This window comes from Platalea leucorodia (assembly GCF_965183815.1).
Source record: "Platalea leucorodia genome assembly, chromosome: 2".
NCBI classification, from domain to species: Eukaryota; Metazoa; Chordata; class Aves; order Pelecaniformes; family Threskiornithidae; genus Platalea; species Platalea leucorodia.
In genome coordinates, this window is record NC_138824.1 from 34347095 (window position 1) to 34375020 (window position 27926).

General features: G+C 38.5%; 1 protein-coding gene across 2 annotated transcripts; it reads left to right on the forward strand.

The window, feature by feature from the left end:
- The first annotated feature begins 96 nt into the window (after nucleotides 1-96).
- Nucleotides 97-27926, forward strand: SUGT1 (SGT1 homolog, MIS12 kinetochore complex assembly cochaperone). 2 transcript variants are annotated; one of them, XM_082304712.1, is made up of 13 exons: nucleotides 97-309; nucleotides 498-543; nucleotides 4406-4496; nucleotides 5087-5156; nucleotides 5504-5574; nucleotides 10443-10496; nucleotides 12228-12244; nucleotides 13301-13335; nucleotides 13969-14065; nucleotides 15101-15208; nucleotides 25623-25713; nucleotides 26537-26718; nucleotides 27376-27926. In XM_082304712.1, the coding sequence occupies exons 1-13, from the start codon at nucleotides 176-178 to the stop codon at nucleotides 27475-27477; spliced, it is 1098 nt and encodes a 365-aa protein (XP_082160838.1). In that variant the 5' UTR covers nucleotides 97-175; the 3' UTR covers nucleotides 27478-27926. The 2 variants fall into 2 exon arrangements, with proteins under 2 accessions (XP_082160838.1, XP_082160839.1); XM_082304713.1 differs by having other exon boundaries at nucleotides 288-403; nucleotides 27376-27925.

Genomic DNA, 27926 nt, shown 5'->3' on the forward strand with positions numbered 1-27926 from the left:
GCCTGCTCCTTCCCGTGTCTGCGGGGACCCCGTCTGGGGTCCGGGGCAAGATTTTCGGCAGGGACGGAGCCGCCAACCGCCACCGCGCCTCCACCTCCCTCAGCGCCGCCGGGGGAGGAAGAGGCGGGCGGAAAGGGCCTGCGGGCCGCTCTGGCAGGGCCGGTCCGCCGGCTCTATGGCAGGGGGAGGAGGCGCGCTCGCCTCGGTGGCCACGGCCGCCCCGCCTCGCCCGGGGAGGCGCGGGCGGAGCTTGCGGGGCCGGTTGGCCCCTCCGCCTCCCGTCAAGCCTTGCGCGGCTGCGGCCTTGGGGTTTGTTGCGCGGGTGCCTCCGCGGCTCCAGAAGTTTCCCGGGGGCGGCGGGCGGCATGGCGGCGGCGGCGGCGGCGGGCGCGGCTCCTCCGCGGTGAGCCCCCTTCCCCGCCGCCCCTGCCTCCCCGCCCGCGTCCCTTCCGCCCGCCCCCGCCTCGCCCCCTTACGCCCTTGTGTTTCCTCGGCAGGTTCTCGGACGGGGACGTCGACCGGGACCCGGGGGCAGCGGCGCAGGTGAGGGCCGGGGGCTGGGCGGGCCTGGCCTGGCCTTGCCCCCCGGGTGTCCGAAGTTTGCCGGGCTGCCGAGCCGTGGGGGCCGGGAGCCGGGGCTGGCGGCGCGCCGGGCCGCTGGTGGGGGCGAGGGGAACGGCTGAAGCGAGCGGGGGGCCGGCAGAGCTTCCCCGGGAACCCTCCCGCCTGGGGGGCCTGGCCGCAGGGGGGTCCAGCGCAGCTCTGTCAGCGTGCTTGTGCTACCTGTGCTGCAGAGAAGGGGGAAAAACCCAAACCAACAAACCAACTTTCTCTTCCGTGTAGGTAGATGGTAGTTCAAATAACTCAGTCGGTTGCGATTTGGGGTTAAAAAAGCCCCAGGCTTATTGGAGAAATGTGTTCAACCTTGATTAGTTTTTATTTTGCCTTGATCTGTTTTTTCCCTCTTTCTATATTTTGTGGGGACGAGAACTGATTTTTCATTTCATCTTGACATAAGAAATAAATTTTTTACAGTGAGAACAATCATTCACTGGAACAACCCCCCCAGGGACGTGGTAGAGTCCTCATCACTGGAGGTTTTCAAGACACGACTGGACAGGATGCTAGGTGACCTCATCTGGGCTCCCTTTCCCACGAAAGGTTGGACCAGATGATCTTCCGAGGTCCCTTCCAACCTGGCCTGTTCTGATCCTACGATGTTACCCATTAACATGTATTACTGTGCTTTCAAAGGTTATTTTTACTTAAAACAGAGGGTTACTGAGAAGACAGAACTGGAGAGTGGATAAATATTTCTATTTAACATACTTGGAAGGGGAGAGGATGTAAATGGTTAGTTCTGCTTGAATAGAGTAGGTGGCAGAAGCATAAGGTGATGCTGAATTATCTTTCCATAATGGTGAAGCTAAATTTTACAGTTTTTTGGGGTTTAGGCAGTAGCTTGTAAAAGTTTTTTCAGAAGATAAATGACATCTAAAAAGCAATTTGCAAATCTATTTGGCATGGTAAAACTAATTTAAGATCTAAAAAAATAAAAGGTAAGTTTCCCATTGTGGGGAAAAAAACCCCAACCAACAAACAAACCAAAAAACCCCAACACCAAAAGGTCCTTGAAAGTATTAAAGAATACTATCAGAATATGCATTTGTTTTTGTGTTTGTTGTTTTTTTTTTTCTCTGTATTAACATAGTTGCTTTGCTTTTCTAGGTTATATTTCAGTTCTTTGTACATTCAGTATTTCAAAACAATATGTAACACATTCTATAGGCATTATTTAATGTCTGATACAGTAATACTAGTGTCATTTTTATAGCCTTTTTTTAAAAGTACTGAATTGAGTGGGCAGATTGTGCTCAATCATCTCTGAACTGCTAAGTCCCATAGTGCGGTGTAGCATTTTGCTGACTTGGAAGCTTGGATCTACAGGTAGTGTACTATGTTTGCATGATCTTAGGCGTGGCCTTTTAGCTCACGTACTTAATATTTCTAGTCTGGGATGTGATACCCTATAAATGGTGCTCTGTAATGCTTCCACACATGACTAGACTTGTGTCCAGTTGGCATGGCATTTCTGCACTGTGTCCCCAGGACTTTTGATTCCTTTAACTCCCGGAGAGCATGCTTTGGCTTTCTGCACCTGGATCTGATACAACTGAAAGGTCATCATCCATCTTTAAATACTGTCTGAATGATAAAGCTGTGAACTCATTAATGACTTTATCATTTTAAGTTGAAAAAAATAGTTTACTGTGTGGAGTAAGGATGTTTTCTATTTGCTTTTATTTATAAAATGCTCTGCAGTGTGAGCCTTGATGATTTAGGAGAGAATCAGAACTGTATGTTAAAGCTGTAACTGCTGAAACAAACATTCATTGACCTTGTTTTGGTGAGGTGGTTTGCCAAACGAGAAGCAAGGGTGGTGACCCTCTGAAATTCAGGCATGAATGATTCAGGAGACCGAAAGCATCTTTAATTCACAAAAACCCTTATCATGAGCATGGAGGGACTTGAAAGGTCGCAATGTATTTAGAAATAGATTTGCAACCTGGTTGCATGGTAAGGGTGTTTAGAGTAAAAATATGTAGAAAGCACATACCTGAGTGTTTGTGAGGACAAGGTCTAAGCTTGTTCTAAGTAACTTGCTGATGTCCATGATCTGGAGTTCCCAGCCCTAGTTGAGTATTTCCCAGCTGCTACTTGGCTGTCTTCTCAAATAGCTGTGTTATAGGAGTAACTTCTTTTGGGGTGTGTGTGCGTCTGAATGCGATGTGACAACTTACTGACAAAAAGCCAACGAAGAGATGAGTTTCACGCTGTCAAGATGCTTGGGCTTGGGTTTTCTTTTTTTTTTTTTTTGCTTTCCTGGGGTGAGGGCTAGTTCTGTAGGCAAATCCGTTCCTGTGTTGTGCACTGGTTCTAATCGGTGCTTCTGTCATCAGCATAAATCACAGGAAATTATGTTTGGAGTGAGAGGTGATCTGTCACAGAAGTGACTCTGCTTGTGAAGTGCCTGTAATGTTCAGTGTCAGAGTCAGACCCTGCTTGGTTTTGAGGATCAAAAGCTGTACTTCATCTCTCAGCATAATATGCGCCTATTTTAATATGTGCGTTACCTCATGTTCCTCCCATGTGGAATACCTATAGCCATGAGTATTTCTGTAATATCTGCTTTTGCATGGCTTTAAATCTTACAGGGGCATCTGTATAATTTGATCAAGTATTGCTTGGTACAGCTGTCTACTGACTGCCACTTTCTTTAGAGACCCCGAAGGTTTTAGAGTTGTATGCTATACCTGTTTGTACCTTATGCTGATAAGGTGCTACTGCTAAAAGAAGCTGTTGTGGCCACTTAATTCCTAGTTGGTGTAAGCATTTTATGTGACAGCTGTGAAACAGAACAAGGTACCGATCTGAATTAAAACTGAGGCAGGTCCTTCTGCTCTTTTTCTCTGGCTTGGTGGGACAGTGTTTTGGCAGCTGTACTGTACTAATATTCATGCAGGTTTGAAGCCTGTATCTTAGCCACCCTCATGCTTGCTAAATTCTGAGTAGGAGTCCAGTCAACTTAGCAAAGAGAGTTACTGTACTTAGCGATGTACTGTAGTGGCTTTGGAAGACCTACAGTCTTCTAGCAAAGAGAAGAACTTATCTCACTAATAAGGGGAGAATTGGAGATGCTCTTTCCAGGTGTGTGCATCGAGTCATTGTGATTTTATTCTGTTGTGCAGAAGTCATAAACTTTTCTCATAGCGAGCATAATATAATTGTTTCAATCTGTATACCCAGTGATTCCCCTCACAAGGGGCTGCTTTATGCTTATTTCCGTGGTGCAACAATATTTCCTGCGAGCCCTGTGCTGCATAAGTCTTTGGTTCTCCTGCTTTTGTGCTCAGCATAAATCGGAACAATCTCCTATGCTCAATAATACCATGTAATGTGGTATGTTTCATTACGTGTACAATGCTTTGAGCATGTTATCCCCACAGCAGTGTTTTGGCATACTGCATTTTGATTTCCAAATTCTTGATACAGCAGTGCTTCCTCAAATCCAGCAGGCCTGTATATAAATATGTCAAGAATTGCAGGAAGGTCTTTGGAATATAGAGCATCACCTGTGCATCAGACGTCATGTTTAAGGCATTTGAAAGTCCCGTTTCCTTCTCAGTAAGAAACAGGCTCCTTGAATTTGTTATAATTGGCAGGTTCCTTGTACTTCAAGCTCTGATGTTTAAGCTTTGTGAATTAGAACTGGGCAACAGGTAAACATTCATGCCGGTTCAAGATATTTTTCTCCTGAAATGTCTCTGATTTGACAGAGTTTGGTATTGTATTTTTATGGGGGCTTTCGAGGTGCTATTTCATGTTTTTCTATGTGTCTTTACAGGAACTGACAGCAGCTTTGGAGAAGAATCCAGATGATGCTGAATATTATTGTCAACGAGCTTATGCTCATATTCTTCTACAGAAATATGCTGGTAACATCTTCAGACAACACAGAATCCTCTTACAAGTGTATTATGACACATTCTTTACAGAAGATGTCTTCAATCTGCAGCCAAATACAGTAATAACAGAAAGTGTTATCTGTAACTTAATATGCTGCTTCTACAGCTACAGTTAGGGTATAATTTTATAGTTTTCTTTGTCTTTGATTTGTTTCTGAAAAACTTCCAATGAATTGGGTACTCTGCAGTCCCAGCTTTCCATTTTATTTTAGCCTAGTATTATCTTGGCAGCTTTTTTTTTTTTTAAGCAGACTTCTTAGGCAGATTTTAAACTTCGTGTTGTAAGCATCTTCCATCTTTATGTTTTTGGCAGAGACTGAATCCTGTCGTGGTAGGAATGTGATAACTGAGTAATGCTTGGGAAAAAGATTAACTGAATAACTAAAGATGGTTCATCCATAGCAGTTGTGGCTAGATTTAATTCAAACAGTGTGATTTGTGTGCAAGCTAAGAAAACTAACATAGTACACCTTAAAAAATTTTCACTATTGAAAGACTCGCAGTTCACTGCATTTTATAACACGTTATTATGTTCTCACCCTTAAACTCATCTCCAACAGATGCGGTTACAGATGCAAAGAAGTCCCTAGAACTCAACCCCAGTAATGCTGTAGCGCTCCTTAGAAAAGGGTATGTATCATATATTGTGCTTTGGGAGTATTGTGATAATCTGTAGACCAATACTAGTGTTCAGATTATGGCTCTGTACAAACTTTTTGCAACACTACGAATGAATGAACTTATACTGCTTATAACTCATCCATAATAAAGCTGTGGTTATAAGAAGCAATTGAGTTTGGGGTGACTATCTTAACATTCTAGCCATTTCAAAAACACACCTCTTGGGCAGTTTAAATTCTTAACATGTGTAATTTTAACCAATATAGTGTGTAAACTAAGGATATTGTGATCTTCAGAATGTGGATTAGATTTAAAAGTAATTACTGTTTCCTTGTCTTTTTCTTTGTTCACATCAGGTTAGGTGAATATCATATTAAAAACTATGCATCTGCTTTAGAGTCTTTCAGAGAGGGACAGAGGTTGGACAGTAAGTATTAAAATTTCTTGAGTGCACAGCACTCCTTTACTAATGAGAAAAAACCTTTTTTTAATGTGTTAGTAAGGCTTGCTTTTTTTTTTTTTTTTTTTTTTAAAAAAAGAAAAGGCTAATGAGTTAGGTACCTGACTTTAGAGGTCTGGCTTTTGGGAAGGTTTGTGCAATCACTGCATGAAAGTGTAAAACTGCTTAAAAATGTGTATGAAAATTCTTAGCAAGTACTAGATGATTTTAATTTTTTTTTTTTTTTTTTTTTTTTTTTTTTTTTTGCTTTATAAAATGGGAGGGTGTTATCCTGCTTCCTGGAGGTCTTATGAATAAGTGGTCGCAATGCTGTGGCATTATGTGTCGTAGAAACGTTTCTGAACAGAACAGGCTCCTTATACATAGTTGGAGTTTCTTAGGTGTTAAACCATTTGATAGACTGGTCTTTAGAAAGAACATGCAACTTGATGGGTATTCAAATGGACAAAATGGATTTTTACCTCACATTAGATATCACTTAATTACAGAAGCGTGTTTTCTATCTATCTTTTTTCTTAAGCTGTTGGCTTCCTGGCTGGATTTGCACGTTTTAGTTTGGGGAGAATTAGAGCCTTTTTTAGAAATCTGTATTTCTTCTAGAAGCAGGAAAGGAGTAGTTCAATACAGAAGGCTTTGGTAGAAGGCATTGGGAAGCATACAACACAGCAGTTGCAAGATGGTTGTAACTCCTTTCTCTTCCCTCCTATACCCTGTTCAAAGCAAAACCCTCTCCTCATTCTGTTCCCTCCTTCCCAATAGCAGAAGAAAATGGTAAGAAAAGCACCTTGAAAGATTACACAGAGCACAGTGCACTAACCTGATAAGCATTGTCATGGTCTCGGATCTTTATAGTATGTTAGCTTATCTGTTAACAGTGGCTGGGACTGAAGGTTTAGCAAAAATGTAATTGCTTTGCCTCTCCCAAATAAGCAATCTGTTTCTCTGATCTAAAACTGGAGTTTCATTGGGAGCGTGCTTGCTGGCAAGTAATTGTGCTCCCTCCCACTCTTGTGTTTGTTTAGCCTCTTCTTTCAGTGCATTAAGCCTGCAGAAAGCTACTATTTTCCAAGTATTTTCCCCCTAGATTAATGTGTTGAAATGGAGCGATGAAGGGTCTGAATGCTGAAGCCAACAGAAGTGAAGCAGCAAAGCAGTGTTGAGGCAGTGGTAATGGTCATGGAAGGGGGATGTGGTGGAATTGCAGCAACTGTTAGTTGTCAGCTTAGGCTGCTCTGGAATAGGAGTTAAAATATAAGAAATTTCCTAAAGTTCTTTCAGTTTTGGTAGTTTGGATAACTAGGTAGTCTCCACTGGTTTGTACGCTAGAAAGACTAGAAAAACTCTGCAGTCTAGCCAAGTTCTCTATCTAGTATCTTCCCGTGAAAGGAAGTGATTCCTTCCAGTGACTTCTGTAGCTTTCCTTACTTGATAGGTAACTTTTCATGCCTCTCCGAACTCCTAACTCCTGAATTTAATTGAATGATTAATCTATATTTTTTCATATTCTTGCCCCACCCTAAGGAACCACTATGAATTTGCAGCTTTTCATCTGCATGGTTTTTGTCACCTTTCTAGTTTGTCAGTTGGAGTTATTCAAAATACAGATTATACACAAACTTTCCTCAGGCCAGAGCATCACTTTTTTCATTCTGTTTAACCTCACATCCTGCTTATGTTGTAGGGTGCAACAACACACAGAGCTGCAGATATCTTTTTAGATAAGTCAGTGAATACCAGGACCCTCTTAGCTAATTCAGAATCCCTGAAATAAAGCAATTCAACACAGGAAAAGGTTGTGCTAGACTTCTACCTGTTTGAATTTAATTTGCCATTGTTTTGCTGCTTACCCGGTTGAAGTGTTTCTGAAGCTTCCCGGTCCTTCCTGATTACTCTCTCATCTGAAGATTGCTTCCGCTGTGCTTCCCATCTCTTGTGACAAAATTCTGTGACCTGCTGTGAGATGAGGAATCTCCTGAAGGCCTTTTTAAAAATACAGATTTTTAGTTGATTCTCTTCCATATATTACCTAATTTGCTGGCAAGTTTATGTCAGTAACAGAATTTGCCTTTGCAGTTCCGTGGAATGTTTGATGGATCCCAGGTGAAAACAATAGTGAACATTAGCATTTTGGCAAAGTAATCAACTTCCAGTTAAATGCAGCTAGTGCAAAACGAACAAAGCGCAGAGGGAAAATTTGCCACATACCGCTAAGCAGGTGATAAAGAAAGAAGACTTCAGCTGCTCCTGCCTCAGGGAGGTTTGCTGTGGCGGGGAATTCCTTGCTGGCAAGGCTGGTTTCTTTGCCACGCAAGGGGGCAGAAGTACACCGGTACACGTTTCTGTTCCTTGCTGATGTAAGGGCTGTTTTAAATCTTAATCTGGAACGCTAACAAGGATGAGCTTCCTACTTGTGCTCATTACTGGTAGGACTGACAGGCCCTGGGGTTCTACAGCAAGCTTCCCATTGCCCACCTACAGTGATATCTAAATAGGGCTTGACGTGATGAATTGTTGAATGTGCAATGTTTCTTTATTTTATAAAATAACATTAGGAAGCAAGATTTCTTTGACTCAACCATGAGACTAGATGCATGTGGATTTTTGGAGTTCATTAATTTGCCTTAGATTGAAAAAGCAGTGTGATCTGTTACTCTTCGGTATGTTATGTGGATTTAGGACAATTATACTCTAATTTTCTTGGTTTTTTTCTGTGACTACCTAATGAATTTAGTAAAGGTGGAATGTGTCAACTTTTTAAAGAAACATCTTAGTAGGTACTTTTCTTGTATTCTAAGAGTTAGTAGATTTTCAGTACGCAAGGACCCAGTTAGGTTTTCTAAACTAGGAAGTTATTAACAGAAGTTGTTGGTAAGTTCTTTAGGAGGATAATGCAATTGTAGAGCACCAAAAAAATGTCTTTTGCCTCAAATTAAAAAATGTGCTGGGATGCAGGGAAAGAGGCAGTGGTTGGTGAGGGGGATTTTCTAGGAAAACAGGGCAGATAACACTGGACCTGGTTTTTAAAGCATAGCAGTCTTGTCATAGGCCATAGTTAAAAAGAGAATTCCTCACCTGCTGCTGAAAGTCAGAGGCTGGATCAGTGGAGACTTGACTCAGTTTCTCTTTGCTTAGACTCCTGAACTAATTTCCCTTTTGATTAATAAACTTTGTTCCTGGCTGCAAGACTTGGAAGTCTTTTTAGGGTATGGATGCTAAGTTTTAAAATTATAGATTGATTTAGGTTGCAGGGGAGCTCTGGAGCTCATCTAATTCTATGCCCTGGCCAAAAGCAGTATTCACTTTGAACTTGCATGTGTTTGCTCAGGTCCTTCTACTGTTGATTTCCAAGTATCTGCAAGGCTGAAGAATCCACAGCCTCTTTGGGCAACCTGCTCCAGTGTTTGACCACTCTTTTAGTAAAGAATTTTCCTTATCTAATCAGAGCCTACTTTGCTGCATCTTGGGTCCTTTGCCTCCCTTCCTTTCCCCACGTACTTCTGAGGAAAGTCCGCAGTCAGTCATCTGAATACCTTAAGTGTACATTAGGTAATTGAAGTCAGCCCTTGGATCCCCCAACATAACCCTCTGACAGTTAATTTTGGAGAATTCTATCTGAAAGTAGGTGTCTTCTTTTCAGGATTTGCTAGGAATATAGAAAACTCCAATCAGTGATTGATGGTATTGTAATGTCAAGACAGCCACATTATTATTTGCATTTTTATCTTTTCCTAACAGCAACTGAGAGGTTACATGAATGTTATGTAGTTTAAAATTTATATACCTTTTAAGGTGACTGGTGGGGATGGCAGAAGAAAAGGGAAGAGGAAAGGCTTGAGAAGTGGGGTAGCAATTTTAAGACCTCAGGCACACCGTAAAATTTATGTAGGTTTTATATTTGAAGGGGTTGGGGTGAATACTTTGCATACCTGCAGTGGAGTCACACTTGGTGTTATATGCATGTCTGCTGGGAAGGCTTTTGTCGAGCTTCTTCAAGCCCTCTGCTGGATAGTTGGCTGTGTGAACTCCCTCAGTGTGAATTCTCTATTGTAAAAAGATAAAAAGTTTAGTTAGTCCTAGTAGTTGGTCAGTAACGTTGCCACTTTTTTACTTTCCTGACTGTGAAAGATTTTTCTGGGAATCTTGTTGAAATAAGATGATTACTCTGTCATTGCGCTACTACCTTTTGAGCTAATTTCCAGTGAATTCATTTCTATCTGGGGAGCTTGCTCGGTAGAATATTAAGGCCTTACTAAACTTTCTGTGATTTTGATTCATAGAGTGGAATTGGCATTTATGTATTCCTAACAACCGTGAAACTTCAGATGTGTTTGTAAAGTTTGTGTGAAACCACCAGGAGAAAATACTTGATGTTTGTGAAAACTTGTGCAACTTTGGGTTGTCCTCAGAACAGACCATCTCTCCTGATGTTTATCTAGACAGGAAGAATGTGACTGAGTGTTTGCAAAAATAATTTTAAGAATAATAGAAAAATGTGTAAAACTGTACTTCTTGCTTTCCAAACAGTTATACAGAGGTTGAGCAGACTGGAAAGCAATAGTGTATTTGGGTCAGTTCAGACAAAATCTAGTGTCCTACAAATTAATTTGAAGTTAATTAAATATAACAAAGTTAAATAGTAGAGTTGTATAAAAATACTTACAGCTTAACTGGAATGACAGGCTACAAGAAGACACTAGGCAATAATACCATGTTTTAGTTAATTGATGTGAGTTTGGGATTAATTTGTTCCAGTTGGCAGTTGTGAGGAATTGTTCTTTATGCAATACATGTAGTGCTTGAAGAGTTTTAATGTTACTGTGTTTGATCTCTTCTAGATGTAGATGATACCTTTACTGTTTGGATTAAAAGATGTGAGGAAACACTAAACGGTAAGAGAAACCACATTTACTTGATACGGGATTTGATATGCCCTGTGCTTTGAAGCTGTGTCATGTTTTTCAAAGATTTACAGCATATCTCTTACTTAGAACAAAATAAATTTTTGTTTAAAAAAAGTCACTTTTTCCTATCTCTTGTTTCTCTCGGAGTATACATCCTGAACACTTCTATACCTGAAAGGTTTAGAGGAACATTAATATTGGGTGTTTAATGTAATAATTAGCTGTGACAGAGGAATACCTATTTAAAGTTCAGACAATCATAATTAATTTTAACTCTTATATACAGCTGCTAGCTAATTTTAACTCTGGAAGCATGTGTCAACTTGCTTTGTTAAAAACAGCATCAAAATCAGCTTTCAGGTCTTACAGAATGTAAAGTTGGAAAGAGGGGTGGAAATTTGGGGATTTTACTCTGATTCCATGCGGAGAGTGCTTTAGTCAGGTGCTAATTGTTGCTCTGGTGCCTTATCCGTGGTAGTCAGTGAGTGTAGTTTCCTTTCATACCTTCCTACAAAGTGACACCCCCAGCGATGAATTCATCCACTGCGCTTGTAATGTAATAGAATAACTGATGTAGTTTTTTCCTTCATTTGTTGTGGCTTCCTCCCTCTTCGTGGTGCACACTGGAGGATGGGGCAGTAGAAATAATACAAGTTCATGTCACCTTGTTGACTGAAAACCAAATAGAGGAGAACCTTTTTGTGTTGTATAGGAATGAACAAGTTTCTGCTTCATGATACATTTTTGCCAGTTTTATTTTTATTTGGAGAAATTAGATTAGTGATTGGTGTGCACGGTCTTATTTGCAGAGAGTTATCTTGGGTGACAACTTTTTCTGCTGTCTCAAGGAAAGAGGTTATAATACACATTTTTCTCTAATGTCATAATTACTTTTTGCAGTGTTTTTTCTCGTTCAACTCAGTTGTCCTGTTTTATCTTGAATATTCATCCTTGTCTTTTCTTTTTTGAGCCATTATCTTAATTTTCTGATACTCCAGGAAAAAAAAAAAGAAAACAAACAAACAACCCCAAAACTTCTGATTTCTTAATTCCAACTTAATATTCTTCTTTTATTAATCTTTATCTTTTTTTAGCAGCATGCGTTATAAAGAAGCAAAGGGAAAGTTTTGTTACTTTTCAAACATACTTAATCTGAAATATTTTAGGAAAAAATATTTAGAAGAGGAAATACTGAGATATAGTTGAGATCCAAGTATTACAGTATATTTAAAGTCATATAAGTGAATTTTTCTGCCAGATTTCCCTCTCATTCCGCAATGATGTTTGTCTAGCATGAGATATAGATTTGATGAGAACTTTGTGCTGTTCCTATGGATGGATGATAAACCTAGTACAGACTCATGGGAAGTAATTTTTTTAAAACTTCTGTTTGTCGTGATGTTGCTTTCATTAAAAAAGGGCCGTATAGGTTTCTGATAAACAAGGAAAGTAATGGAAAGTTTGTTCCTTCTGTTAATCAGAACATGCTTCATATTACAGCTGTTCCTTTGCACAAGTTGCTGATTGAAGTCTGATTAAAAAGTAGAGTGTCATAAAAGGAAAATACTAGAGGTAGAACTGGCATGTTTTTAGCTTTTCTACTGTTGAGACTGGAACAAATGCAGAATGTCTGGACTAACTGAAGAAAGCTAGAATAAGTATATGCCTTGTAAGTTCAATATGTCTTTTTCTGAAAGTACAACTTTTTTCTTTCTGCAGCATCACAGACAGAAGTGGTAAGGTGTTTTTCTTAACATGTTTCCTGTTTTGATTTCTTTGTTAAGCTAGAGCATACTTTTAGGCTTCACTGGCTTCTTACAACTTCCAGGCTTTAAAAATTATCTTTTCTATTGCATGCAGTTCTGAAGGATTTAACTTTTCTTCTAAACATGTGTTCTTTTATTTGAGACCGAGGTTGCAAAATTTGAACCCTGAAAACTCTTAGGAATGGCATACAAATCTGGCAATTACTGTGCGCTCATTAAAGTAAACGTTAACTTTGTTGCTTGCAGTCTGTGGCTAATTCTACAAATTAAGCAGCTCATCTTGTCAATACTAACTTGCTTGTGACTGCTAGGAAGTAACTTTTTTCCAGTAGCTTGCAAGTGGTTTGTGTGGACTTTTTTTCTGCCGTAACTCGTTCAGCTTTCAGTTGCCTTTTTTCTTTTTTTTTTTTTTTTTTTTTTTAAATTGGAAATCTTCAGAAAAAAATGTTGAAATTGACACTCCCCCCCTTTTTTTTTTGAGACAAAAATGGGAATTTGCCTTGGATGTTCTGCTCCCTCTTTCATAGTTACTTCCATTTTTTACATTTTAAGAATAGGATAGAGGAGGAAAGCGTACAGAAAACGTGGTGGGTGTATGTAAAGACAAATCTTACAGTTAAAAGGTTTTTATGTTTAATAGTTACACCCTAAGTTCTCAGAGCTGTTGCAGGTTTCCTTCATGACTCCTAGATTAGCAACATAGCCACTGTGTGTCTTTCAGGTATACTTCTTATCCAGGAAGAAATGAGTTAAAGCTGAGCTTACTGCTAATTAGAAAATGTCTGACCAATATATTCTAAGTTAGACTGACATATTTAATGTAAATGGAAACTTTTTAATTCTTAATCTGGCAGAAATGGCTAGCAGAACAGTGAAGAGCTTCACCTGTAAGTTATTGCACATACATAAATGAAGAAAAGGGGAGCAGTCAGTATGAAGATTATTTGTGTCTTTGAAAAGTACTTTGTGGTCTATTTTCACTTACACTGATGTAATTTTCTTTCCAATGGAATGTGCTTCAACTAGAATACACAGCAGCAGCCTCTGCCACCAAAGATCAAGTAAGTTGACTTTAGCTTTACTGTGAGAATTAAAATAATTGACATATAACTGTTCTTTGACTTCAGGATTGGAGCAGCAAGATAATGACTGTAGAAATTCTTTTTCGGTAACTTTAAAACATGGCAGTCTAAGTGAAATGTTTCTCAAACAGTGTCCTCGCTTTTGTTCAGACTGAATTGTACTTTCAGGAGATTATGCCTCACTGGGAGAGTGGGGAATGGAGTAAGCGTTCTGGCTTCTGTTTCTAGTTCTTGGGCTGAGCTTAATTCAAAGACTGCCCCATTGTGCCTAGTATAGGTAATGTTTCTGAGAGGCTTTTAAGACCCTGAACTAAAAGTGCCATTTGATTTATAGAAGGCAAACAATATTATGAATTGCTTAAGAAAGTGACCTAATTTTCTTATGCTTCTTGATTAAAAATCATTCTTTGTTCTTTAGCTACTTATCTTGTCAGTTCTGCAGCTGCTCTGTTAGAGGAAGGGGAAGAAATCTAATTTTGTATGTCTTCTCTCCCCCGTGAAACTACACAATGTACTGTTCCAGCTTTTGGTATTGTTCTGTACATCCCTTTGCAGTCAGTTTTAAACTCTCTCTCTTTTTTTTTTTCTTTCTTTTTTTTTTTCTTTTTTTAGATATGACTGGTACCAAACAGAATCTCAAGTAATTGTGACTGTAATGATCAAGAATGCGCAGAAGGATGATGTCAGTGTGCAGTTCTCGGAGAAAGAGGTAATTTGTATTAGTTATTGATACACATCCCTGGATTCCCTAAGATGTAGCAATTAAACCGATGAACGTTACCTGCTGCAATAGCATGAAAAAATGGTACAAGAGGTCTTCTGTCTGAGGTTTTTATGTACAGCTATGCTGTAGATATGGGTATGCTCAATCAAGTGAACCTTGCCACAGCAGCGTCCATAGGATTTATACACAAGTGATAGTGTAGTGTATGTTCTGCAAAGGGAACATCTGTTTTTCAACTGCCTGTGTGTTTGGAGGGGTGGGGGAGGAAGTGAACTGGACGTTTGAGTATGGATGCATCTGGAGTGGGAATGGATAGAGGCAAAGTATTCTAAAAATAGGTATGAATGAGTAATATCTTGCTTTAAGACAATTACAGAAAAAGAATGAATGTTGGTGGGTGGGTTTTTCTTAGCTTGGGCATTACTAAAATTGTTAATGGCAGCAAAATATATATTTAAAGGAAGTGCAGCAATCTCTTTACTGTAATACCATATGTGGTACCGATAATGTTCATGTTTAATTTAGCTGAGAATACTGAAGAGTTAGGTTCTTGTTCTCCACTAAGTTGCTACTTTGCGAACTACCAGAAGTACCTGGTTGTTACTCTCTGCTTTAGATTGTTAAAATCGTGTGAGTGCTTGCCATGTAGTTTGCATGTATTAGAAGGGAAGTTGCAAATTGTTTTCATATTCCATTATTAATGTGTTGATACTTCATTTGCCATATAATTCTTTCTTCAGAGAATGCAGATCAAGCTGACAAGATAATAGGCTTTTTGAGTACTTGCTGGCTAAGAATTGAAATCTCCTGTTCATTTTCTAGTGTACTGTAGAAACACCTTGTTCAATAATGCAGTAGTGTAATGGCGTCGTCTGAAATTCTGACGCCTGATGCTTTAAGTGCCCTAGTGAAGGGTCATTAATTTAATCACTTAATCTTGGTGCCAAATGACAATCCTTTACTTGGAAATGGAAATCTGCTCTCAAAGATGACCAGAGATGTGTTTTCAACTGTTAACAGATGAATGCATCAGTGAGACTTCCATCAGGTGAAGACTACAACTTAAAGCTTGTTCTTCTTCATTCTATAGTGCCAGAGCAAAGTACATTTAAAGTGCTTTCAACAAAGGTAAGCTTCTTAAAGTGTAAATTATTTCTTTGACTGTTCCTGACGTTGAAAATGTTTCTGCTCTATTGTCTCGTCTCTCTGCAACAGTCATAATACCTTGCTTTTCATATAGAATTGCTTTTTCTTTCTTCAGGATGCCTTTCAGCCAGTGGGTGGCTTTCTAAACTTGTGCAAATATCAGAAATAGTAATAAGATGGTGCTTACTGAAGTGCAAATGACAGTTATGTTGAGGATGCTTTTACTTGTTGCTGTAGAAAGAAGACTGGTCTTTGCACTTAGAATTCAGGTATTAGGAAAGTATGAACACATTTTTACTAAACTTTTAGAAGCCAATGTTGCCTGGCATTGTTACCTTTGTGTGCCCAAGAAATAAAAAGTCAGACTTCGAGGATTTCAGTGTTGAAATAATTCTTTACCCTTTTGTGACCTTTTCTTGCTGGTAAAAATTAGCCATAAGGTTAATTGTTCTTGGCTTTTCAAGAGGGTGTATTCCACACTGTTCCTGGAAGTAGTACTTGCTTGGAGACCCTTGAAAATTGCATGGCATGAGAGAGAAAGCTGCTGTTTCAGCATTTAGTTTCTTCTATGTTACAGTTATAGAAAAATAAGAAACTGACTGTGGTCTGGCATAGCATATATTGCTGGTATAACACATAGACAGACATATGCTTTGTCCATAGAGCCAAGCCTGAATCTCTGAAGCAGGAATGTATTGTTGGTTCTTTTCTTGTATTTCAGCAGTGGTTCTGCAGAGCTTTCGGAAATTCCTTTGTGTTCTCGTGTTCTGTTTTACCTGTTCCCTTCTCAGAAAGGTACCTGTAATAGTTCTTGCATCATTTCAGGGAAGAGGGACTTCAAGATGACATGAGAGGATTGCGATAGAAAGTTGGTCTCATTTTTCTACTCCTCGCGCTGAGGAAGCTGGGCAGTTTATGACTGGGTCACACGAGCTCTTACGCTGTGGGAGATAAGCAGAGTGCTCAAAGGATGTAGAAAATCTGCTAGTCCGTTAGTATTTACATAAATTGGAGTGGAATGGGCATGGACCTTGTCGAGGAGTAACTGTGAAGTCCTGTTTGCTTTACGTTCCTATCTAGCTTATATTACACTTTTCATTTGTCTTGAAGTTTACCATGACTTTCATGAAGCATCTGGATGCTGCTGAGCACAGTTGAAATGAACTTCACTTTGCCTTTCTATGCTACCATCTCTAGCCCGGGTTAATCTCGGGAATAATCTCTAGTAGTCTAGAGCCTGGTTTAGATTGAGGTTCCTAAAGTGGTATGAAAGCTTTAGTTATGTTCAGGCAGTGTCTAATTTGTAAATATTTTGCACTTGTTTCCAAATGTTACTGTTCCTATATAATTATGAGAGAATACTTTTGAGACAAAATGGGATAAGAGAGAACACAGAAGGTGTTCTAACAGCAGAAGTCAGTGCTTCAACATGTTCTTCCTCTTGCAGAAAAGAATAGTCTAAGGACATCTGCGTAGGCACAGTGAAGGAATACAGTTTAAATGATGCCCCAGCTAATGCCTGTTCTGACCAGCAGATGGAGTCTGGCTGAAGAAAAAACTTAAAAGCATACGCATGCAAGGACTTCTTTAAAGGCTTAGAATATTCTACTTTGAAAAACATTAAGCGCTTTAACGGAATGGTGCGGCCTTAGTGTTTGAATACTAGAAATTCAGATTTCTTTTCATAAGTTCCATGCATGTACTTTGTTCTTATGAGCAGTACGGAAAATAAGCAGTTATTACTTTGAATAAACTATCTTATTACTTAGAACTTCTCAAACCCTTTACAAATAATTCTGTACCATTTACATGAAGTCCTTTTGTAAGGACCTGGAAGGAAAGACATAATCTCATTATCTTCCCAATTATATGAACTTTTTACTACACACTCCTAAAGAAATTGTGTTTTCATGGGATAGGAGCAGATCTGTTCATATGGATTAATAATTTCAGGTAAGAATAACTGCATGTGTTCACACTGCTTTATTTTGTATTGCAGCTTTGAATGTGTGAGCCACGTTGCCATTGGCATCGTGTAGTCTTCACAGGGCAACGAAGAGTCTGGTCTTTTCCAGTTATATGAGGGAATACATGAGGAAACAGAGTGGAATGTATGGGCAGGTTATGTGGTGGATAGTTTGGATTTCCCATGAACTTCATAAAACTAATAAATGTAATGGATAGAGGATGAAACAACAGAACCGTCAGATAATAGAAAAATCCTATGTATTTCTGTAACTAAGAGAAGCTGGAGAGGGATTTCTCAGTACTGCTTGAAATTCAGCATCCCTTGACAAACAGAAAGGGATAAAGGTAAAGATGCAAATTCAGGGAGAAAATAGCCTTAATTGTATTTGCAGAATTACAAATTCTAAAATAACTGCAAAGAGCAGACAGAACTTACAGACTCTCGGATTGGTTCTTTCAGGGAATGTTAACAGTGGTGAAAAATGCAGCTGATACCTTAAGAATTGTTTCTTTCCTACCAATGAAATAGAAATTATACCTTTCAATAAATCCATGCTATGTCTAGTTCTGAGATACGGAGTCTCTGTTTGGAAAAGAACAGAACTAGCAAATGGTACAGAGGTAGCATAGATAGATGTTTGGAGATGTTTGAATGGTTTCTGTATGAGCAGAACTAAATTAGTGTTCATAATCTGCAGACTTGTGACTTCAAGCTGTGAGCTAGAAGAGGTAAAACACTTGATGCCGACTCAAGAACAGCATAATGGGTGGGTAAAGTCCAGTTTTGAGATAAAATCTTCATCTCTTTCTTTATGCATCCTAGTATCGTATATTCTCTAATTGTCAACAGTTTTGCAGATGATACAGACTGCCTTTAATAGTGGCTGTATGTATTACTGCCATGCTTGGAGCCATTTCTTTACCTAATTCAGAAGTTTATTTGCTATTTAATAGATATCACTACTTGCAAATTCAGCTTTGAGTTGATTATGGTTCCTGTTCGCAATTAGTCACGAGTTACTTACTCGGTGGTGTTCAGCATATGATTCTGATCTAAGGCCTCAACTTAATGTCCATATGAGAAAATTCTGAATACAACTGTATTAAGCCCTTCTCTTGAGGGAGTTGCTATATATGCATAGCATTTTTTTCTTGTGCGTGAACAGCATAGTTGATAGATCATAACTAAATCAATTGATGTTATTGGTTATCTGTCAAAGGTGTCTGACTGTAGGGATCTGATCAAGCAAAAAGTAACAGCAGCTCCAAAAAGCACCATATAAATTTGAGATTTGTGTCTTACAAATGGAAGCTGATCTGGTCTTTGTATGTAGCATGACTTTGTACACAATAGGTAGGATTTTGTGTATTTTGGTAGTCATCCTCAGTTGTGTTCAGGTGTCAGGTGAAGTGGGGGAAAAACTGCCACACTGAAAACTGCATGTTGCATTCAGCATTTGACAGAAGTACCCTTTAGTGGTGCTATTTGGTTTTTTTACTTCTTTCCAGAAGAGGGAGCCAAAATGTAAAGGCTGGACCAAGTTTGCTCTTTGGAAGTCACCTGTGTGCAGTTACCCTGTAGCTCAGTGTGCGTAATATCATCGTACTCCCTTCATAAAAGGAAAAATGCATAAAATCTTAAAATGAGTGACTAAATATGCTTAAGACAAAACTAGCTGGTCTGTCTCTGTCCCAAAAATATGGCAGGAAAGTAGAAATGCACAAATCGTGTAAGGATTTCTAATGTTCTGAAACAGTCCTTTGTGCACAGCCAGCCTTGCTTTCTTTTCCCTGTCCTGCTCACTCTATCAATCAGTGTATTTGGGATCCCAGGGGAATATTCTGCCATGTTCTGTTGGAAACCTGTGTAACCTGAGCAGCTTCTCTAGGTCTTCTGTTGTGTTCTAGGTGATGCTCAGGGTTTTCTTCTCCTTAGACGTAGAAGAGGAGAGTGAGGATGAGTATGTGCTTTTAGCACGTGTGCTTATGAACTTGAAGGAAACTTGAGCTAGTGCTTTCTCTTTTTGTTCCCCTCTGCTCTTGCATCTACAAATAGTGTGGGGACAATTACTGTGGGTTTTCAGTTTTTAGTGGTTTGGGCTTTTTGCAAGCAATGACTTGCAGCAATTTAGAGCCATTTGAAAAAGTGATAAAAAATGGTTTCTTTACCCCAGAACTGTTCTTTAATTAGAGATCAAAGTTGTGCTGCAAATAGGGGAGGTGTTAGAAATCGTCAGCCTCTTTCACAGTTGACATTTGTTACTTAATAGAGATGTCTGAGGTAGAAGCACACTCTTAACAGCTTCATGCCAAGAATATGGTAGTGTGCATCAGTGGAATGTTTCTTTTCCTCAAACCAACATTTTGCCTTGCAAACCCTGAAATACTCTGTGCAGCTTACTGGAAAAGCACACCGATGCCTGTTGCTAAATGTAAAGGAAAAGGCAAAGAGTGAAACTGTTTCACACACTCTTGGACTGTCGTCAGAGCCTCTATTCAGAGGCAAATGTACACAAATAGATAAATGGAGGAACAGATTTATTTTAACTGAAGTTGGTTCTTACCGTTGCAGTCCGATCCTTAAAAGATACTTTCTCATTTTGGATATTTTCATTAAATTGCTTGCAGACACTTGAATGCAGACTTCCTTGCTCTCATGTACTTGTTTTCTCTGTGAGGCTTTCATGCAGATTCATATCTCCCATATATATTCTTGAGCATTTTCTGTAAATTATAAAGTGATATTTAAGATATGAGTTGGATACTTTTCTGAAATTTCTTGCATCTTTTAGGTAGGGCTAGTTGGAGCAATTTCCTGGCTAGACCATAAAGAGACCTTCCCAATGATTGGCATATTTACTTGGCTCAAAATAAGTTTGATTTTTTTTTTTCTTCTTTATGAATGCAGCTGGGTGTGGGGCAGATTTAAGCTTGTTAATACTCTGAGAACTATATTTTAAACAAGCGTATAAGTCAGTGCCTGTGCTTTATATAAATGCATAAAGGAAAACTATGCATAAGGGTTTTTCTTTGCATAGTTTTCCTTTGTCTTAAGGGAAGATGGATTTAAGAACTATTGGAATAGCAATGGTTTACATTGAGGGTGCAGTGACAAAGAGCTTTAGGATACCTAAATGATCTGTATTGCTAGCTCTTTCTCTAAAATTCAAAACTTTAACAAGTGGCTGCTATGTAATATCAATGAGGTGGAAACTTTGGCCTTTTTGTACTCAGTTCTCCATAGTACATAGCTGGCAAAGAAACTGAAAGGTGCCAGCTATAAATCCCTTCTGTTGCAATATATTCACTACAGAATAAATTACTTATCATTTATTTGTGATAACATTGTAGAGTTATTTTCATCTCGGTATATTTTGTTTAAAGTTGTAGACCAAAGATATTGGAATTCAGCGTATAACCAATGTATACAAGGCCTTTGAATAACTAGTATACCAAAATGGTATGTGCATATGATCTTAAACATAAATTTGAATAGGTCATACATTTTTATAAGGTAGTGCTATTTGGCGCTACCCTTAAATTTAGGTAACAAAATACATGAGAAGATTGCAAAATCATCTCTAAACACTTAAAATTTACAATTTGAACAAAGCAGTCAGTAGTTCAGTAAATAACTAAGTTGTTGATTGGAAACCCTGAATTCTCATTTTCATGTGTTTAACATAGCAAAACATCAGAATTTAAAAGGGTATTTTTTGATGCATCTCAAAATTAATGGCTGAACTACTGCTTAAGCTTTGCCAGTTCTGATTTCCTTCATCCATCTGATCACAGCTTGACACAAATTTGCCAGTGGTAAGTGAACTTTCCCTTAGCATGGACTGTAAAATATAAAACACAGTAGAAATTGGAAAAAAATTCTTGTAACTTGTCAGTGTACACCAGAATCTTCTTTTAGGGAGGAAGATAAAAATTCTTTCCCTTTTTTAATGTTTCTGAGTTAAACTGGCAATATCTGTCCTGGAACATAAGGTCAAGTGAAATCTAGTTCATCAAAGGTTTGGGCTTTTTAACAGTAAGCTTCTACCTAGAAAATTAATGTTGGCTAACTAGCGTTGTGCTTATCTGTAGCTAAGGGGAGATATTCTTTCTTAAAACTAGATGAAATGCTCTTTTATGCCAATTATCTTAAAGTAAGGGGGGTTTTGTGTTCTTATACTACAAATGAAAGAGTTTAGAATAGCTTCTGAGAGTTAACTTCGTGGCATCTTTTCTGATAGCTAGCACTTGGATTAAGCTGTAAACAAACTTGTCTAAATCTCTGATAGGTTTTAAAAAAATCGATTACTTTTATGACTAGAAAATTCTGTGAGTGGAAACTTCTCTGTATCCTTTCACTGCAGATTTTTTTTTTCCCTAGATGATGAATCCCCTGTTTGACCCTCTTCTCAGATGGGTTGGTTTCTCTCAAGACAGTATTTCAAACAAGTAGTGCATGAATTACTCTGTCGAAATTTCATGTTTATTTTCCTTTTTGCTTTGCTCACTTTGAGCCCCAAATACCAGGAATTTAAAAATTACAACAGAAAGTGGATTATTTCTGCGTTGGAACTTCTCATACGTCTGGAGTACTGTGTCCAGTTTTGGGCTTCCCGATGCAAGAAGGGCACTAATGTAGTGGAGCACGTCCTAGTGGAGGGCTGCAGAGATGGTCAGGTGGCTGCACGGCATGAACTACAAGGAGAGGCTGAGGAATTAGGCTTGTCCTTAAGTGGCATGCAAACCATTTAATTTGCAATGAAATTTTCCTGTCTTTTATTCTAAAGTTGGCATGAGGCACACAGGCTTACATTTTATGAAATATAAATGTTAAATCAAAGTAGTTGGCGAAGTGTTGATGTATTTCCCTTGCCTGAAGTACTGAATTTTTTTTCAAAAGACAGGAAAAAGCTAACGGTACTTACGTGTTAGATGTAACACGTCCGTAATGATATGTTACTTGTCTGTGTGACAGCTATCAGTATCTGCTTTAAAATGTTCATTAAAATGCATTTATTGCCGTTTGTGCACATAATTGGGACTCAAAAAGTTGTTTCTCCTTAGATCAAATAAAGCTCTCAAGTTGAAGAAATATGTGCCTTCACAAGCAGAATTTTATAGCTTTATATTTTTGGAAAATGTGGTTGAATAATGGTTTACAGCTAATGATTTCCCTGGTTTTGCTCCTGCCTGCCACTTTGCCTAATCAGTAACTTCAATTGAAGTGGATGGAGTAGAGGTTTAAACATGTCATAACTACATTCTGTCTCAATTCTTCAGCTGTCTGTGCTTCTAGCTTGGCAGGGTTGAAATGGCTTAGATTTAAGGAATCTGCATCTTACACTGGGAATTAGTTTGCAGCATTTCCTTTTCCTTAGGGATGTTTGTCATGTAGTACCAGCTTAGGGACAGTTTCAGAGAGGAAAATCATAGAATCACAGAATCGTTCAGGTTGGAGAAGACCTTTAAGATCGAGTCCAACCGTTAACCTAGCACTGCCAAGTCCACCACTAAACCATGTCCCTAAGCACCACGTCTACCCGTCTTTTAAATACCTCCAGGGATGGAGACTCAACCACTTCCCTGGGCAGCCTGTTCCAGTGCCTGACTGCCCTTTCGGTGAAGAAGTTTTTCCTAATATCCAACTTAAACTTCCCCTGGTGCAGCTTGAGGCCATTTCCTCTCGTCCTATCGCTTGTTACTTGGGAGAAGAGACCGACCCTCACCTCGCTACAACCTCCTTTCAGGTAGTTGCAGAGAGCAATAAGGTCTCCCCCCAGCCTCCTCTTCTCCAGACTAAACAACCCCAGCTCCCTCAGCTGCTCCTCATAAGACTTGTGCTCTAGACCCTATGTAAGAATTAGTGTAAGACCCCAATGTAAGAACTAGCAGATTAAAAAAGGAGAGGGGGATTATTGGAGCAGCAAAAGTAAAGCTCTTCCTTTTTTTTCTGCTTTGTGTGCATGGGCAGATTACTCTGATGAATAGCCAGAGGTCTTTGTAAGGGTTATTTGAGGAGGGTCGTATTCTGAGAAGAAAAAAGTCCATGTTTAATATCTCACATCAGGCATTATGCTGCGTTAGAGGTCATTCTTGGTGTGGATGAAATAGTCTGTATTGGAGATGCTGAAAGATAATGATGGAAAGCCTGAAGTGTAAGGGTAAGAGGAGATAGCGAAGGAAGAAACAAACAAAAGAAATTGAAGAGGTATAGCGTTGAGTAGTCTCAGTATCAAGCATTTACTCTCTCTTTTTTTTTTTTAATAGATCATATGGGGGGATACACTGATAAGCAGAGTATAAAAACTTAAAATTAAGGCCTCCTCAACTTAAATGTGCAACTGAATTGATAATACACTTTCCTCAGGTTCAGAAGAGTTATATAGGAAGCAGACGAGAGACAAGTTGTTTTACATTAATATTCATGTTTCAGTTGTAACTAATTAGTGCCTTTGTAAGTGGCTAATTAACTTAAATGTTTGACTCACAAGATCCAAATCCATTGGATAAAAAAAACCAAAAACGCAGCCTTACTACTTCTGGCACTCATGGAACTGCTTGTTTGTCTTATAGGTAGATATACAAATATTTTGGCTTCCTTAAGCTAATCACAGAGCATTAGAGTTATGAGTGTAGGTGTTCAAAAATGAACTTTAAGGTTGTAATTTCCAAAGGGTTTTTAGAAGAGTCCAGTGAAGGAACCTTTGCTGACTTCTTTAGTTTTACTGAAGACTTAATCGTTGGCACAGTTTGAATGCTGCTTCTGCATAGTTTCAACAGAAATCTCTGCGTCCTTACAGATTGCAATATTCAACTGTGGACTACGGGATTTCTTTAGGGACAGTAGGTTGAGCAACTAGAGTAATACAGTTTTTTTGTTTGGTTGGTTGTTTTTTTTTGGGTTTTTTTTTTTTTTTTTGGTTCTGTGACTTTCACTATTTTAAAAACTGATACCCTGATGCTTAATTTGTGACTTGTGAAGTTGTTAAAAACATTGGAAATCCAACAGACGTGGGGAGTGGGAAGTCAAATACATGTGGGTGTTGGATTTACAAACTTACTGAAACTCTCCCTTGCCTTGAAGGGCATTCCATGCCTCATGTCTTAAACTTTCTGTTCTCATTTAGTACAAGTTAGTGGTGAAAAATAAGTAAACTTGTCTAGGGAAATGGTAGCTTCCCCAGGGGGAAAAAAAATTAAAAGGAGCAATCATCATTGAATATTCTGATTCTTAAAATGCAGCATGATTGCAAACGTGGAAGCTTTGAAACTTAAATGAGCTCATTTCTTTATTTTTATAAGGTATCTCAGTCTGTTGCTTACCAGTGACTGATTTGAAGAATGGATTAAATAAAGTTCAGATTTCAGATCAACATGATGCTGTGCAAGGAGCTGGCTGTTAGGATCTCTAGGGTTGGCTTTTACAGTGGTGCCTTTGTTCTTGGGTCTGCAGGGATCCCCAGGTTATAGTGGCTTTAGGTAGAACTAAGAACTCGCTTCTGCTGAGCTGTTCCCGTATAAGGAACTGCTGAAGTTTAGCAAGCACTGATTTCGGTTAATTAATAGCATCATAAGAACTTTGTGACATTTTCTTAAGTGAATTGTCATTTGGAGTGACATTGGGCATTCCTTGTTTTGCAGACATTGTTTTGTAACTTTGTAACCAAAGGATAAGGTTAATTACGAAAAAAAACATTTCAATATGGTTGTCTAACGGGATTATGTGTAGTTGTGAATAGGGCATGACATACTCCACTTAATTTTGTTTCTCCTATGATAATTGCAACCATATCCATTTTTAATTGCCAGTTTTGTCAACAAATACTAGACATTTTTCTCCATGGAAGTGTGTGTTCACTGAGCCAAATGAATACAGCTTCTGAATTTCTCCAGTGGGAAGATCTGCATAGACCCCGGGTGTTTCTCTGGTTTGTGCACTACACATCAAGTACAAAATTTTTTGGTGGATGAAATGTAAACCTAGATAAAGTTGGATTTTGCAGTCCTTCAAAAGTACTATTTAATTGTTAGAGCTGACTGGCAAGAAAGGGATACTTGAAAGATAATACCTTGGTGCCTGGCAGTGTAGAGACATTGAGACCGATCATTACTTTTGGCATACCATAATTTACAAAAAGAATCAAGAGAATAGTAAGCAAAAGAAAGTAAGTGGTACTAAACAAAAGGGTAAAAGTCTGATACAAGAGCTATGTAGCCACATAAGAGCTTAGTTGACATGTGACTTGAAGTCGCGTAACTTCATCTTGTAAGGTGGGTAATTTTTGTTAAAAATTGTCTCATCTTAGAGACTCTGTTTCTAAAAACACGTTTATTTTCTTACTGCCACAGTAAGATCTTACTGCCACAGACTAATTCAAGCCTATTTGGCAGAACTGGATTAATTTGTTCTTTGTCTTGTATTTTGTAGGTTGAGATAAAAATGAAGAAGCCGGAGGCTGTAAGATGGGAGAAGCTGGAGGGGCAGGGAGATTCTCCTAAGTTAAAGCAATTTACACCAGGTTTGTTCTCTGAACTATTAAGTGTTAAATGGTTTATTTGTATGGAGTTGCTTGCAGTTATTAATAATATTTTTTGTGTTAAATATTGTTAAAAAAATCACAGCTTCATATTTACAATGAAAAGCCTAGTAGTCTTGTTTTTACTGCCAAGAATTGACAGAAAAAGTTTGCAGGGCATCACTAAAACTTAGGTATTAAATTTAGTCATAACTTCCACTAATCTGATTGATTGTTAAAAATAGATGCTTGTCATTAATTCCTCTGGGCTTATCTGTTTGGGTCACTGTTTTGCAGTTCTATGCATTGTTATGCTTCTATTGTTGCTTAAATAATTATTATTTACTTCTCTCTTGGAAAGTAATACTTTTGCAGTTTTTCAAGACATTAACGATCTATCTTTGAGAGAATTTGAATTTCCTGATTTATTGATTTCAGATATTTTTTGAAATTTAGCTCAAATTTTCCTATGACTCTAGGCTGCTGGCTTTTTTTTCTTGCTGTCAGCCAATATCTCCTGCCTTGTTTTGACTTTAATTATTTGTGTTGCTGTTATCCAGGATTGTGTTGATGGATAACTAAATTATGTAACTGTGTTTACTTAAAAGTAAACTCTTGCAGCTGCTGAACGTAGTCTCTAGCATTTCTTAGTTTCCTTTATTTTTGTTTCTGCAATGCTTGTATCAGTAAAGAAGAATCCATTTGCATTTTCAGATTCATGTTCCATTATCATCTCTGATTCATTGGATACATATATGTGTACGTGTTCTCTGCTGCTCTAAAAGCCGTGAGAAAATGCTCAGTTAACTAACACTTCTGTTTTCAGATACCCAGCACTTATATCCATCATCCTCTCACTATACAAGGAACTGGGACAAACTGGTAGTTGAAATCAAAGAAGAGGAGAAGAATGAGAAGTTAGAAGGAGATGCTGCTTTAAATAAACTCTTCCAGCAAATTTATTCAGATGGTACAGATGAAGTGAAACGTGCCATGAACAAATCGTTTGTAAGTCTTCACTCTTTTTCTCTGAAGAAATGCGTAACTTTTGCGCACTAACACAATTTACTAAGCTTTGTGTGAATCAGGAAGCCTCTAGCTACCAAACCTTGGGCCTATAATGAATGACAGGGGTTCTGTTGGAGGTACTGATATGACAAGTCTCGCTGAAAGCTACAATGTTGTACACTAATGAATGTGACTCTTTAAATCCAAGTTTGTGCCTCAGTGAAGCTTGTGCTTTGTCACTGGTCTCTTTGTTTCAATCAGTGTTATCAAAGGAAATACAGTTTTTTGGCTCATCTAGAGCTTGAAGAGTTGTCATGAGTGAAAGGATCAAATTCCTTTTAATTGTTTATATCTGGTTCCTTTTATTTGTAACCCTCATATGCAAGAACCTGACTGACCTTTAAAAAGCTTCTTGTTAATGAAGTAACATCTCATTGTGTCCAGTACTGATAAAAAGTATTGTTGGGCTGAAGATTACGGAATGATGGCTTTGTCAAATTTTATTCTATATATACACAGAATTCCTGTGTAACTTACTTCTATATGAAGCTAAATTCTTCACCTTTCTTCAGAATTTGTTAATCTGCTTAAGAAATGTGGCTTTTGTATTACTAGAATTCCTCTAGCAAACTAAACAAACTTTCTCTTATATTGCAGATGGAGTCTGGAGGCACAGTTCTGAGTACCAACTGGTCTGATGTTGGTAAAAGGAAGGTAGAAGTAAATCCTCCTGATGACATGGAATGGAAAAAATTTTAATTCTATTTTTAATCTTTTACCATCTATGTGTTGCCATAGTCATGTACTGACCACTGTGTGTGGACATAGCATTCTTGGATTCAAAGCACTGAACGTTCCCTTGGAAACAGGAATTGTCTTTGCATTTTTGCGTGCTTTAGAAATTCCTTCATCTGCAGATGTTAAAGATATACTCAAGAGTGGAACCCTATTTTCATCATCTCTGTCTAATTTTTGGAAATTGAGTCAATCGCAGTCTAAATTTTCTACCGCCTTTATCAGCTCTGCTCTTTGGGGATGGGGTGATATCTAATGGGCTGGTCAGGATTATTGCCTTATGTCAGATATTTCTGTTCAGTAACTTATTAGATCTTGGCAACTTTGGGTAAAAACACTTTTCAACAACAGTGTTAAACTTGTTTGCTCTTTAAGTCTGCTAAATAAAACTGTAAATATAACTTTTTCTATAC

Coding starts and splice junctions, on each gene's coding strand:
- SUGT1 (XM_082304712.1), top strand. CDS start 176: ATGGCAGGGGGAGGAGGCGCGCTCGCCTCGGTGGCCACGGCCGCCCCG. Junction 5,575..10,442: donor AGAGGGACAGAGGTTGGACA/GTAAGTATTAAA, acceptor GATCTCTTCTAG/ATGTAGATGATACCTTTACT. Junction 14,066..15,100: donor TGCAGTTCTCGGAGAAAGAG/GTAATTTGTATT, acceptor AACTGTTAACAG/ATGAATGCATCAGTGAGACT.